Source organism: Nicotiana tabacum, chromosome 5 (genome assembly GCF_000715075.1).
Source record: "Nicotiana tabacum cultivar K326 chromosome 5, ASM71507v2, whole genome shotgun sequence".
NCBI lineage: Eukaryota > Viridiplantae > Streptophyta > Magnoliopsida > Solanales > Solanaceae > Nicotiana > Nicotiana tabacum.
Genome location: NC_134084.1, coordinates 27,503,613 through 27,517,208, shown reverse-complemented (window position 1 = coordinate 27,517,208; position 13,596 = coordinate 27,503,613). Strand labels below are relative to the sequence as shown.

General features: G+C 38.4%; 1 protein-coding gene across 2 annotated transcripts; it reads left to right on the top strand.

Annotated features, from left to right (window-relative positions):
- Nucleotides 1-9,550: 9,550 nt before the first annotated feature.
- Nucleotides 9,551-13,255, top strand: LOC107777007 (F-box protein At4g18380). Of its 2 annotated transcripts, none has more exons than XM_016596970.2 (2): nt 9,551-11,055; nt 11,870-12,264. In XM_016596970.2, the coding sequence occupies exon 1, from the start codon at nt 9,819-9,821 to the stop codon at nt 11,007-11,009; it is 1,191 nt and encodes a 396-aa protein (XP_016452456.2). In that variant the 5' UTR covers nt 9,551-9,818; the 3' UTR covers nt 11,010-11,055; nt 11,870-12,264. The 2 variants fall into 2 exon arrangements, with proteins under 2 accessions (XP_016452456.2, XP_075109540.1); XM_075253439.1 differs by lacking the exon at nt 11,870-12,264 and adding an exon at nt 12,659-13,255 and having other exon boundaries at nt 9,578-11,055.
- Nucleotides 13,256-13,596: the final 341 nt, after the last annotated feature.

The following is a 13,596-nucleotide window of genomic DNA, read 5'->3' as shown; positions in this document are numbered from 1 at the left end:
TTAGATGATGATGGAGTTTTGAGATTACAGGGTCGAGTATGTGTGCCTAATGTGGATGGACTTCGAGAGTTGATCTTAGAGGAGGCCCATAGCTCCTGGTACTCTATTCATTCGGGCGCCGCAAAGATGTATCAGGATTTGAGGCAACATTATTGGTGGCGTAGAATGAAGAAGGATATCGTTGCATGTGTGGCTCGTTGTTTGAACTGTCAGCAAGTTAAGTACGAGCATCAGAGGCCTGGTGGTTTATTTCAGAGGATTGAGCTTCCCGAGTGGAAGTGGGAGCGGATCACTATGGATTTCGTTGTTGGACTCCCGTAGACTCAGAGGAAGTTCGATGCAGTATGGGTTATTATTGATAGGCAGACCAAGTCAGCGCATTTCATTCATATGGCAGTCTCCTATTCATCCGAGAGGTTAGCTGAGATTTATATCCGGGAGATTGTTCGTCTTCATGGTGTGCTCGAGTCTATTATTTCGAATCGAGGTACGCAGTTTACCTCACATTTCTGGAGAGCAGTTCAGCAAGAGTTGGGCACTCAAGTTGAGTTGAGCACAACATTTCATCCTAAGACGGACGGGCAGTCCGAGCGGACTATTCAAATTCTTGAGGATATGCTCCGAGCTTGTGTTGTTGACTTTGGAGGTTTGTAGGATCAGTTTTTGCCTTTAGCAGAGTTTGCCTATAACAACAGCTACTAGTCGAGTATCTAGATGGCTCCTTATGAGGCTTTATATGGTAGGCGGTGTCGGTCTCCGGTCGGATGGTTTGATTCGGGAGAGGCTCGGTTGTTGGGTACAGATCTGGTTCAAGAGGCCTTGGACAAAGTCAGGACTATTCAGGATAGGCTTTGTACAGCTCAGTCCAGGCAAAAGAGTTATGCAGACCGCAAGGTTCGAGATGTGGCTTTTATGGTCGGTGAGCGGGTATTGCTCCGAGTGTCGCCTATGAAGGGCGTGATGAGATTTGGAAATAAGGGAAAGCTTAGCCCTAAGTTCATTAGCCCATTTGAGATTCTTGATCGAGTGGGAAAGGTGGCTTATAGACTTGCATTGCCCCGAGCTTATCAGTCGTGCATCTAGTGTTTCATGTGTCCATGCTACGGAAATATCACGGCGATCTATCCCACGTGTTAGATTTCAGTACTGTCCAGTTGGACAAGGACTTGTCTTATGAGGAGGAGCCGGTAGCTATTCTAGACCGGTAGGTTCATCAGTTGAAGTCGAAGAGTCTTCCTTCTGTTCGTGTTCAGTGGAGAGGTCAGCCTCTTGAGGCATTGACTTGGGAGTCCGAGTCCGATATGCGAAGCCGTTATCCCCAATTTTTTCTTGACTCGGGTACTTCCTTCTTTTGTCCGTTCGAGGACGAACGGTTGTTTTAGAGGTGGAGAATGTGATAACCCAAAGGTCATCACTTGTGTTGCGATGAAATTCTACGTTTCGAGGCCTTAAAAAAACCTCCCTTAGCACCACCTCAATTTACGTGCGCAGTCCAAGCGCGTAGCCAGAAAGCTTAAATGTGAAAATCTGTGAAAAATGATAAGTTTTGACTATGAAATGAATAAATTTGACTTCGGTCAACGTTTTGGATAAACGGACCCGGACCCATGATTTGACGGTCTCGGAGGGTCCGTAGAAAAATATGGGACTTGGGCGTATGTCCGGAATCGAATTCTGAGGTCCCAAGCCCGAGAAATGAATTTTTTAAAGGAAATTGTTTTCTAAAATTATTTAAGGAAAATTGAAATGAAATTTGCTTAGAACATGATGGTATCGGGCCCGTATTTTGGTTCCAACGCCTGGTACATGTCTTATATATGATTTAAGTCGTTTCTGTGAAATTTGGTAAAAAACTGAGTTTATTTGACGTGAATTGGACTTTCGGTTGAGGAGTTATGAACTTTGAGAGTTCTTGATGAAAATGTTGAGTTTTGAGGTTTAATTCATGATTTTACATGTTATTTTGATGATGTGATCGCATGAGTAGGTCCATATGATATTTTTGAGTTAGTATTCACACTTGGTTTGGAGTTCCGGGGGCTCGGGTGATTTTCAGGATGTTTTAGACTTAAAACCAGAAGTTGCAGGTCTCTAAACCCGCCAGTGCGGTCCGCGATCGATTTCGTGCGGGGAGCGGTGGAGGCCTATGCGGTCCGCGGTGGAGGCCTGTGCGGCCGCAATCCATTTTGTGCGGTCCGCACCGGGCACTGGACCGTTGTACCTCAGGAAGGCCTGTGTGGCCGCAGTCCATTTTGTGCGGTCTGCACAGGGGGTCTGAGAGGGGTACAAATAGGCGAGACTTTCAGTTATTTTGCATTTTTCAAAACCCCAAAAATATAAGAGGCGATTTTTCAAACAACCCTTCTCCTCCAAATCAATTGTAAGTAATTTTTAACTAGTTTTCTTCAATCATTAACATCTTTTAACATGGTTTCAACTTCAAATCAATGATTTTCATGGGGGAAATTGGGTGTTTTGGGTAGAACTTAGGTTTTTCAAAAATTAGGGATTTGAACCTCGATTTGAGGTTCGATTTCAAAACAAATTACATATTTGAGCTCGTGGGGGAATGGGTAATCGGGTTTTGGTTCGAACCTTAGGTTTTTACCACGTGGGCCGGGGGCAATTTTGACTTTTTGGGTAAAAACTTTGAAAAACTCATTTTTCATGCATTCAAATTGATTTCATTTAGTGTTTGTTGATGTAATTAAGTAACTTGTGGCTAGATACGAGCGATTTGGCAGCGGAATCAAGAGGTAAAGCTATAATTGAACCTTGAATTGTGTTCGAGGCATCTAGGTAAGTGTTTGGTCTAACCTTAGCTTGAGGGATTAGGAGTTGTGTCTTATTTGCTATATGCTAATTGTGGAGTACGACGTCTAGGCATGGTGACGAGTATCTATACGTTTGTGTCAAACATGCCCGTGAGTCTGGTATTATAATTGTTATGACTCCCTTGTGGTTTATTGCGCTTCATATGTTATTATCACCATTGTTCCCTTGCCAGGAAGTTGTTATATTGCTCTTGTTCTGTTGCTGGGATTCCCTGTGATTATTGTTGGCTTGTAAATGGGTGCGGGTGGTACGCCTACCACAAGATATGACGAAATGGGAGTGGGTGGTACGCCTACCATAAGATACGATGAAATGGGAGTGGGTGGTATGCCTACCACAAGATATAATAAAATGAGAGCGGGTGGTACGCCTACCATAAGATATAATAAAATGGGAGCGGGTGGCACGCCTGCCACAAGATATAGGAATCAACATCAGGTTGCATGCCTGTAATAAGATGTGAAAAGAAAAATGAAATCTGCCTTTGTTTTTCCTCATTCTTGTTAGTGGTTGATTTTGATTCCTTCATAATTCCCTTGATGTTCTGTTTTACCTGTTATTCCCCGAAGCATGTTTCCCCCTCCTATCTTTATTTCTTTATTTTTGTATTTCTTTTCCGCTATATATATATATATATATATAATTACACAGGTTTATCTGAAGTCTGGTCCTAGCCTCGTCACTACCTCGCCGGGGTTAGGCCAGACACTTACCAGCACATGAGGTCGGTTGTGCTGATGCGACACGCTGCACTCTGTGCAGATATCGGAGCAGCACTTGGTCAGCAGCAGTAGGGGAGCCAGCCTTCAGTCCACCGAGACTACGAGGTAGCCCTGCAGGCGTCCGCAGGCCCGACGTCTCTTCTATCAGTTATTTTGTTCTGTTATCATTGTATCCTAGACAGACATTGTTCCTTCTTTCAAATGTTTGTATGTAGTAATCATAGATAGTCCGTGAATGTTGTGACACCAGTTTCTGGGTAGATGCATATGTGTAGTTTCTTATCATTTTGGTTCATTTATCTAAGTCTTCCGCTTAATCTCTTGTTCCGTTGTTATTTAACTGTGTATCGCTTGTTAATGTTGTCACACCTCCTTTTTGCGTGCCCGCCCCGAAGGGTAAAATGCGCGAGGGAGTTTTTCCATTTTGAGTGACAATATTCGAAATGAGATTATTTATTTAATTCAGAGTCGCCACTTGGGAAAGGTTTGGCTTTTGGTGTCCCAAGTCACCGGTTTATCTTGAATCCCAATTCGAGGAAAATATTCGACTTTCCAAATGAAGTCTGCGAACCAGAAATTCTAAGTAAGGAATTCTGTTGACCCGAGGGAAGGTGTTAGGCACCCCCGAATCCCGTGGTTCTAGCACGGTCGCTTAAATTGTTGTAATGACTAAATATCTGATTTTAAAACATATTATAATTTATGTGCTTTTATCAACTTTAAACCGCTTTTATTATTATTATTATTATTATTTTTTAATAGAATTGCAACGTCGTGAAAATGCATCTCAAACCACGTCGCAATCAATGCACCCGTGGTTGTTAATACATTCCGACTTCGTTGAGATTTGGATTTGGGTCACATAAATGCGCACCCTAATTTAGGAAAGTAATATTATTAAAAATGTGCCTAAAGAGACTAACACGTTATTATCTTTGAGGAAGGCCGTGAAATTCGCTTAAACGGCCCATCCCAAATTCTAAGTATTTTTAATATATACATTTATGAGGGCCCCGCAGTTTGTGCATGTTATTTGGCGAGGCTCGTCTCATTTTATTATTTAAAAGGTAAACCTAAGACAACTGCAATTTTCTACTTTGCGAGGGCCATGGGAAATTCAACTAATGTAATAATTTTAATGTAAAATTCATTCTTATGTTACTACTACAGTAACCAGACGTTACAAGAAAATATCAATCCGAATTTCAAGCCACTCAAAGTACAAAACAAAAATAGCATATTAAATTATTTCCTAGAGTAATTATAATAAAACCAAATGAACAAACAAACATTAAAAATTATCAACCCACAGGTGAAGCCCTATAACAGTGTAACATAACATATGATTTAATATTCATCACTGTCATTAGCTTGAAGCATAAGCATAACAAAATGCAGAAGCCATAACTGAAACAAACATACGAAAGCTTGAACAACGGGGCTTTGGATCTTTTTCAAAACGAGATTAAAATACACTGCATTAGAACTTAAATGTAGGACAGAATAACAAAGATATTGTAGTACTTTGAACATCCAACAACAGTCCTTTTTATTTAAGAAATGAAAGGAACCGCAAACATACCTCGACAGCAAAATGAATCAACAGTCACGAATTAGAACACGAACGACACGACCATGACGGAACCTCGAACGGAATTGAACTGAAAACCTCTCACGTCCCTATCACCATTTCTGCTATTTTTTTTTACTGTCGAGCAACAGCAATGTCTCGAAGGAGTGGTGAGGGACTGGTGGAGCTCAGGCGTAGGGGGTGCTGGTAGGGTCGTTGAGGACGGGCAGTGGTCGGAGTTGGAAGGTTCAGGCTATGTAGGTCGTTTGGGCAACGTCGTTCAGGGGGTCGTTTTCAGCTGGTCGTGAGGAGAAAGAAGGAGAGACGTTGGGGAGAGGTCTTCTGCCCATGTGTATCCGAGCTATATCAAGTGTATATCAAATGTATACTCTCTCCGCGTTTTGGGAGGGTCGGTGTCTTTGAAGAGAAAATGGGTCGCCCAGAGAGTTGGGGAGGGGGGGGTCTTCCTAGATGACCGTGTGTGTGTGTGTTTTTAGTAGAGCACGAGGGAAAAGAGAGTGGGGAACGTGTGTGAGGGGGACAAGCATGGGGGACAAGGGAGAGTGGAATGAGGAATAAAAGAGAGTGGGGGGGACCAGCGTGGGGGACAAGGAGTGGGGGAATAAAGAAGAGTGGGGTAGGGAATAATTTTGTGAGTGGAAAATGTAGGAAAATGGGAAGTAAGTGGGAAAAGTGAGAAAAGAATTCAAACATGGTCAAAAATTAGGTGTTAACAAATGTATGTTATAAAAAGGATTAAAACAAAAGAGTTAAGGATTTTTAATTTTGTGGCTTGCCTAGCTTCTACGAGTAGGCGTCATCACGGCTCCCGAGGGTGGGAGATCCGGATCGTGACATCATGAAACGACGACAAACGATACAATCTATCTAAACATTATATTCATCAAATAATACAATATAATATAATACAATACATTATGAAACGACAAGTAACAACTAACCAAACAAGGTGTTATGGGAATTACTTTAATTTGGCTGTCTGTTAAAGTTGGTTAAGCTATAAAAAGAACGACACGCATTTAGATGCGATAACGTATTGACATTTTTGTATTTTTTTTTATAGATAAAAGCCAATGGAGAACAATTTGGATAATTACTCATCGGATATAAATTAAAAATAGATATCTTATTTTTAAAGTTACATTTTAATTGCACGGAATAAACTTGAGATTTTTTTGCGTATTTATAATGCTATCTAGTATGGAAAATATAGAGTGACATAGCGCGAAGAAAAATTAATGCTCGACGTGCTTAATTGACGCAACGAAAGGAGAATAGCAAGTGACAGTGAGACTCGAACTACGTGTGATTATTTAATTTAAAAGTTTGTTTTTAAATAAACTGTTAGAAATAATACATTTTAATTTGTTTAATTTTATGTCTTTAACAAGTATAACAAGCTTAACTCTCGATAATCTCATATTTATTGTTAGTCCGGTAAATTTCCCTTATCTTTTGAGCAAAAAAACACCTATACATACTCTAAACAAAAAGTAAGAGGCAAAATAGGTACAGCATTAGATCATAGGTTTATTTTTGCTTGAAATAGGGAAATGCCGTTTTGACTCATTACTAGCCTTTGAAAATGGAGAATGGGCTGATGTTGTATAATCGTTGTAAAAATAATAGCCAAAAAATTATATAAAATTTGTATATATATACATTATGAATGTTATATACAAAAATTATACAAGTTTTATACACTTATTCGGCTGCTAGATGTAAATAATTTCTGACGCGAACTAAAAGTGATAATACCTCAATTATAAAAGTATTTAGATAAATATTGTGAGAACACACGCGACTAAACTTCTTTTTCCTTTTCTTTCGAAATTTTTATCGGTGAACCCGTAATTTTAAATTTATGGATCTGCTCATCAGATCATAGGTTTATTTTTGCTTGAAATAGGGAAAGGCCGCTTTGACCGTTTGACTCATTAGTAGCCTTTGAAAGTGGAGAATGGGCTGATGTCCAACAAACCCACTTGTCCTCTAACATATATGTCACCAAATATCAACTTGCAATCCCTATTTTCTGAAAAGGGCGGCGGGGGAGGGGGGGAAGAGGTCAAGTTGCAAATTTACTTTCCCCGCCTGCACCTACATGTCATGGCACTCGTCGGGTTCAAGTTTTGAGAATAGAGAACTCCTTGTATGATGCACTTTCCCTTGTAGCGGATCCAATGAAATGCGGATTTGGATTAGTTGGACTAGTCAACAGCAAATTTTGCATGATTAAACAAAAATGGTTAGAGCGTAAGTTATGTACACTGACAATTCAAAATATTATTTTTTTTGGTAATTAAATTTTTTATTTACCAGGAAAAAATATTTCATTCAAAATATTATTACTGTTATTAATTGATCATAACATATTATTACTTTATAATTGTAGGTTATCATATTAGGTTTGTTATGAAAATTTAATTAATATTATAGGTCGACCTAATATGATAATATAAAAAATAAAATTTAAAGTAATTCTTATCTTAGCTACAAACGCAAGCAACAAAGTATAACCAAATCAAAGTATATTTCCACTAACTATAAATTCTAAGAATCTCTCTCTCTAAGGCTTCACGTAGCTCACCTAAGTATCCAAATAAAAATACCTTTTGTTAGTAATAACTTAGATAAGTAGGAAACTACCATTCTTTGGAATCCCATCCTAGTTTGTCTATCCTCTTCCACCAAATCTCCCTCGTTTACTACCTTGACTAATCGGACCCTTTGGTTTCATTGCACTAAACAACTAGGGAAAAGAGTTACTCCCTCATTTTCAAATTAGACGATGCAATATTCTTTTTAGTTTGTTTCAAAATAAATGATATTTTTTTTAAATTTTGAAATAATTTAACTTTAAACTCTTCGATTATTTTACCTATTTTATTCTTAATAAGAAGTTTTTATAACCACACAAATGTCATGATCCCATAAAACTTTTACCCCTTAAGCTTTTTAAAATCAAAACTTTCAAAAATCTTCTTTTTCTCTTAAATTCCGTGCTGAGTCAAACTACCCCATCTAAATTGAAACGAAGGGAGTAAAAAGTTTTTACTTTAGAAGGTAATGGAGCTTTTGAAGGGGAGTAATGGTAAAGTTGGCTCCATGTGACCTATAAGTCATGAGTTCGAGTAGTGGAATCAGCCACTGATACTTGCATAAGGGTAGACTGCCTACATCATATCCCCTTGGGGTACACCCTTCCTTCGACCATGTGTAAACGCAAAATACTTCGTGCATCGGGATATCCCAAGATACTAGTTGAAATAACAGAGTTGCATGACATTTTAAAATGAGATTGTTTTTCATAAACACGTTCTCAATGTTAAAACCTAATTGTGAAATTTAAAATTACATTGTACATCTTTACATGTCTAGAAGGTAAATCTTTGCCTTATTTTGCATCTTGAGTTAATGAATCCAATTAGTAACTTGGTTCTATCGTCTTTCCAAATGTCCATTTACATGAAAGGAGACAAAAAGAAACAAACAAGAAAATATTAGAACAACACAACTCTACCAAAAAAATCCCAAATAAATAACAAAATATGGTAAAAAGCAAAAAATATAAGCAAGTACTTATGAAAGGAACGATAGTGGTGGGGTGGAAAGCAAGCATACAAGAGACAATGAAAGTATACCAATCACTAACCATTGTCCCCACATCTTCTATTTTCCAAATTATAAAACAAACAATAGAATATGTAAAAGAAATAAAGAAAATAGGAAAAATTAATTATGTATAGTGCTAATATAGAAGATCTTTATATCTCCATCACTAGTGTAGTTTTTTTTTAATAAACTGGATATATTAATATATTAAAAGCGTTACAAAGTTACATCATTAATAAGGGAATAGGAGTTCCCTTGCTAAAATAAGCCAGTTAACAAAAAATACTTACTTCCACATATTCTTGACATCAAACCAAATAATTTAATCTTATCCATTACAAATTAAAGTAAGAAATATATCATTTAACTATAATTAACTCATAGAAATTTATATATACAACATGTCTTACATGAGCTTGTTTCTATATTATCACTTATTTGTATTTTATAGGTTATCCCTTATTACTTGCCATATAAAATTATCTACAATTCGCTTTTTAAGTAATTTTATAGCATACAACTATCAGGTGTACGTTAATCAGAAAATTTAAATTTAAGTTATAAAATGAAAATACTATTGATACAAAATGCTTTTCTTTTAATGAATCTCTACGTCTAAATCTGAATCAATACCAAATGTTTATAAAATAGTACGAAAGGCTCGTTCAGAGTTCATCGCATTAGATTTGTCTAATACAATTTACAGCTATTATTTATTTGCGAATTATTGCACAGTTTCCCTTAAAATTATCTATAATAAAAAAATAGTTATGCTAAAAAAAGAAAAGGAAAAAGAAAAAAAAGACACACACAAATACACACGCTTTATGTCTTTATCTCCTTACTCCCATGGTAACCTTATTTCTTCTTCTCCTCCTCATCTCCTCCGATATCCTCTTTTCCTCTCCGTGAACACAAAAACAGTGTGTTTTTCTCACTTTCCTTTTCTCTTCCCAAATCCATGTCTTCTCTATAATCTTTCTTCTCCTTCTTCTCCTTCTTCTCCCTACACACTTACAAAAGAATCTTTTAGCTAATCAGAAAACTCTAGAAATATGGGTTCATCCAAGTCAGATCTGAGGTCAACGATCTACCCTGAACCCGTTGACCACTTCGACCGACTACCCGATTCCATTCTTCTCTTAGTCTTCAACAAGATCGGCGATGTTAAAGCTCTAGGAAGATGCTGTGTAGTTTCTAGAAGGTTCCATTCACTTGTTCCTCAAGTCGACAACGTCATTGTCCGTGTTGATTGCGTCATCTCCGACGAAGATGGTGGTTCATCTTCATCTGGTGCAACCTCTGCTGCTGGTGCGGGGTCCACTAATAAGTCGCGGCATCCAATTTCGTCACTCCTTAGGTTTCTGTTTCTGGGTCTGGTTAAACCCATTCAGTCGCTTACTCAGCTGATCTCGATTTCTTCGAGACGATCCGCTGGTTCTTCATTGGACGATGGTTACGAGCAAAATGACGTCACCCATCATTCCCCTACGCAGGTTTTGAAGAATTTTGATGAAATTAAGGTTCTTAGGATCGAGTTGCCTAGTGGCGAATTGGGTATTGACGAGGGCGCCTTGCTGAGGTGGCGTGCTGATTTCGGTTCCACTCTTGATAATTGCGTTATTCTTGGCGCTTCGTCGGTGGTTCACCCGGTTAGTAATACTAGCATTAACAATAATATTACTAACACTAGTAGTAATATTGTGGGTAATATTGCTAACAGTAGTAGTAATATTGTGGGTGATAGTAATGGGGAACTGGATAATGGGAGCATACCCGAGTCGTTTTACACGAACGGGGGATTGAAACTACGGGTTGTGTGGACAATTAGTTCGCTAATTGCAGCGTCGGCTAGGCATTATTTGTTGCAGCCGATTATAGCTGAGCATAAGAAGCTTGAGAGTTTGGTTTTAACGGATGTGGATGGACAGGGAGTGTTGTGTATGAATAAGGAGCAGTTAGAGGAGTTGAGAGTGAAGCCTCTTTCGGCTTCCTCTGCCTCGAAAAGGACTATGGTGCCAGCACTGAACATGAGGTTATGGTACGCCCCGTATTTGGAGTTGCCTGATGGGACAGTATTGAAAGGGGCGACGTTGGTGGCGATTAGGCCAAGTGAGCAGCCTAAGAAGGAGGTGGTTGGGCCAGATGGGAATTGGGTTGGATCGGCATTTGAGGAGCCTTATGGGACTGCTGCAAGGATATTGGTTAAGCGGAGGACATACTGTTTGGAGATGAACTCGTTCTGAACCTAGACTTGAAGTGGTTGGGGAGTTTCTTGGATTGATTACTGAGGTAATTTCTTATCCTATGTATTTGGTTATGGATAAAATTTGAAGGACCTAGTGCTAGCAGATTAAAGAGGTTTGTCTTAGTTAAAAATTTATGTTGCATTATGAGATCTGGATCTGGTTGTCCTGATTAAAAATCCTATGTGGCATTCTATGCGTAGTTGCATAATACTGGCATTAGATGAGTTTAAATGGGGTAACATGGTCTGTGAGGATTCAGAGATATAAGAATTTAGAGATATAAGAATTTCTGTGCTCCCTCGCTCTCTACACATACACACACACAGAGAGAGATTGATATTTGTTTCTCATCCTAGAGGAAAGGATTTCATACTTCAGTGGTTTTGCTCGACAATTGCTCTTGTTTTATTACAATCTAGAATTGATTTAATCATCTAACTGTGTTGTAGAATTTCCTCACGCACCCTTATTTGTAGAATCTAGAATTGAAAACCGTCCTTATGGTGTCTTACCAATATTCGCATCCAAGGAGTTTCTTGATTAATCTTTGAATTTATATATTGGTATTTGTCGAAGAAAAGTTTTTCTTGTTGATTTTTGGTCAATTCAGAAGACTGTTAATTTGGGCTACTTTAAAAAGCTGGTCATTTTCTACAAAATGTGTCCCCGTCTTCACTTCTTTTATCAATACCATTTTCAACTAATAAACATTTTAGTGTAAGCTTGATTGGCTGTTTTTGTTCTTTTGGCTTTCCTCTATTTTCTTTACGTGATTTGCCTCAGAATTCATTAGAAGTTTATATCCAGAGTTGTCCATATATATGCATCTATATTAAGCATTTTCATTATCACTTCAGGGAAAAGTCCGGTTCTAAGAAAGATGGATTAACTCATGCTGGGAATTACTGGAAAATAAAGTTTTGTTTTAAGCTAGCTCACTCTGAGTTGTTTAATCAAGCGAGTCTTTGCTGTTAGAGATGACATGCCAGTTGCTCGCCAAACTATGAGCTTTAAATCAGCCCGTCTTACGCATGATGATAGGCATCTGAGTATGTTTTAGTTTTGGGCATATGCTTCTAAGAATGCACTAAGTGCTTCCGATTCATGTTACAGGAGCTATGTGCCTTTTAACTTTATAGTCGTATACATTTGATAGTTACCTCTTTCTGTAAATATTGTAGGCATGGATATTATATGACATGTTATGTACCTTTTAAGGTTCATGGAGCAATGAAATGTACGTTTTGCTGCATTTGTTGCTGGTTGACTCACACATTGCTCCTGGTGTTATGTGAAATGTTACATTATCCTGTTCATGAATTTTATATTTTACCCCGTGGAGCTATTACTCAATTCTATGATGTCTTGTGCACCATGCAATTTTGCACAGTGGATTGCCCTTGTCAAACTTCTGATACAATGTATATAGTAAACATTGCCACTCCTTATGATATATGTACCCATCCCTCTGAGGACCACAGATTCAAATTTTCCTTCAGTAGACATGGAGTTCTAGATTTGGAACTGTGGTCCTCAGAGGGATGACTACATGCTTATAATTGAGAAATTTGACTTATATCTAGACTGGTTTGCCTGACATTTGTGACATTTGGGTAATTTTTCTCTGCATTTTTCGGTTTCTGTAGTTACACCCTTCTGTTAGTGGTAAGAGTGCAGTGGGTGATGTGTGAGCGGATGCATGTGATGTGTGAGTAGACGCACATCGGGAGTTCAAATCCTATCTGGTGTTTTACTTGAGAAGTGTAGGAGGACAAACCCATTATCCGCTGAAGTTTTGAATGTAGTACCTGAGATTTAAAAGGGCAGCCAAGTGCAAAAAGCATACTACGCTCATGCAGGATCTGGGGAAGGGCGGTACCCTTAGGGTTGTGATGAAGACAGCCTACTTTAATGCAAGCATTAGTGATTGTTTTCACGGTTTGAACCTGTAACCACCTGTAACCTATAGGTCACACAGAGACATAGATTTCTCGATCATGTCCCACTTCCCACTTTGCCAATTTTGAGAAAAGGGAAAACCAATTTGCCATAGTCATTTTGAACCAACACTCAAACCTGAATTGAACAAACCAGTCACTTGCCAGTTGCCAATAATGCACTTGGCCAAGAGACATGATAGAAACACATGCCAAATTAGTAGGAATGTATAAAGACAAATCATGTTGAAAGTCAGATGACATGTTTGTTAGTTCGTTAGTTCTTCACATGTTGAAGTTTATGAATTATTGCATGGTCGTCCAAGTGACTCACTGTTTTTCCTCAAGCAGAAATCACTAACAACACTATGTTTGTATCAAGAAAATTCGAAAAGTATTTTATCATTTCATTTTTTGTCTGGTGCAACTGAACGAGCAAGTATGAGGACTATGCTTTCTTCCATACCTCCAATATCAAGATGGTTATAAAATTTTACATTTAATATAGCTGGTATCTTTGCTGGTGGGAGGTACTCACCCTCGAAAGAGTTACATGGTTTTCTTTCGAGGAATTTTCATAAAACACTTTAGTTTCGAGCACATGTTTTGGCCTTGTATGTCCATAAACTCAAAATAGGTGACCTAAT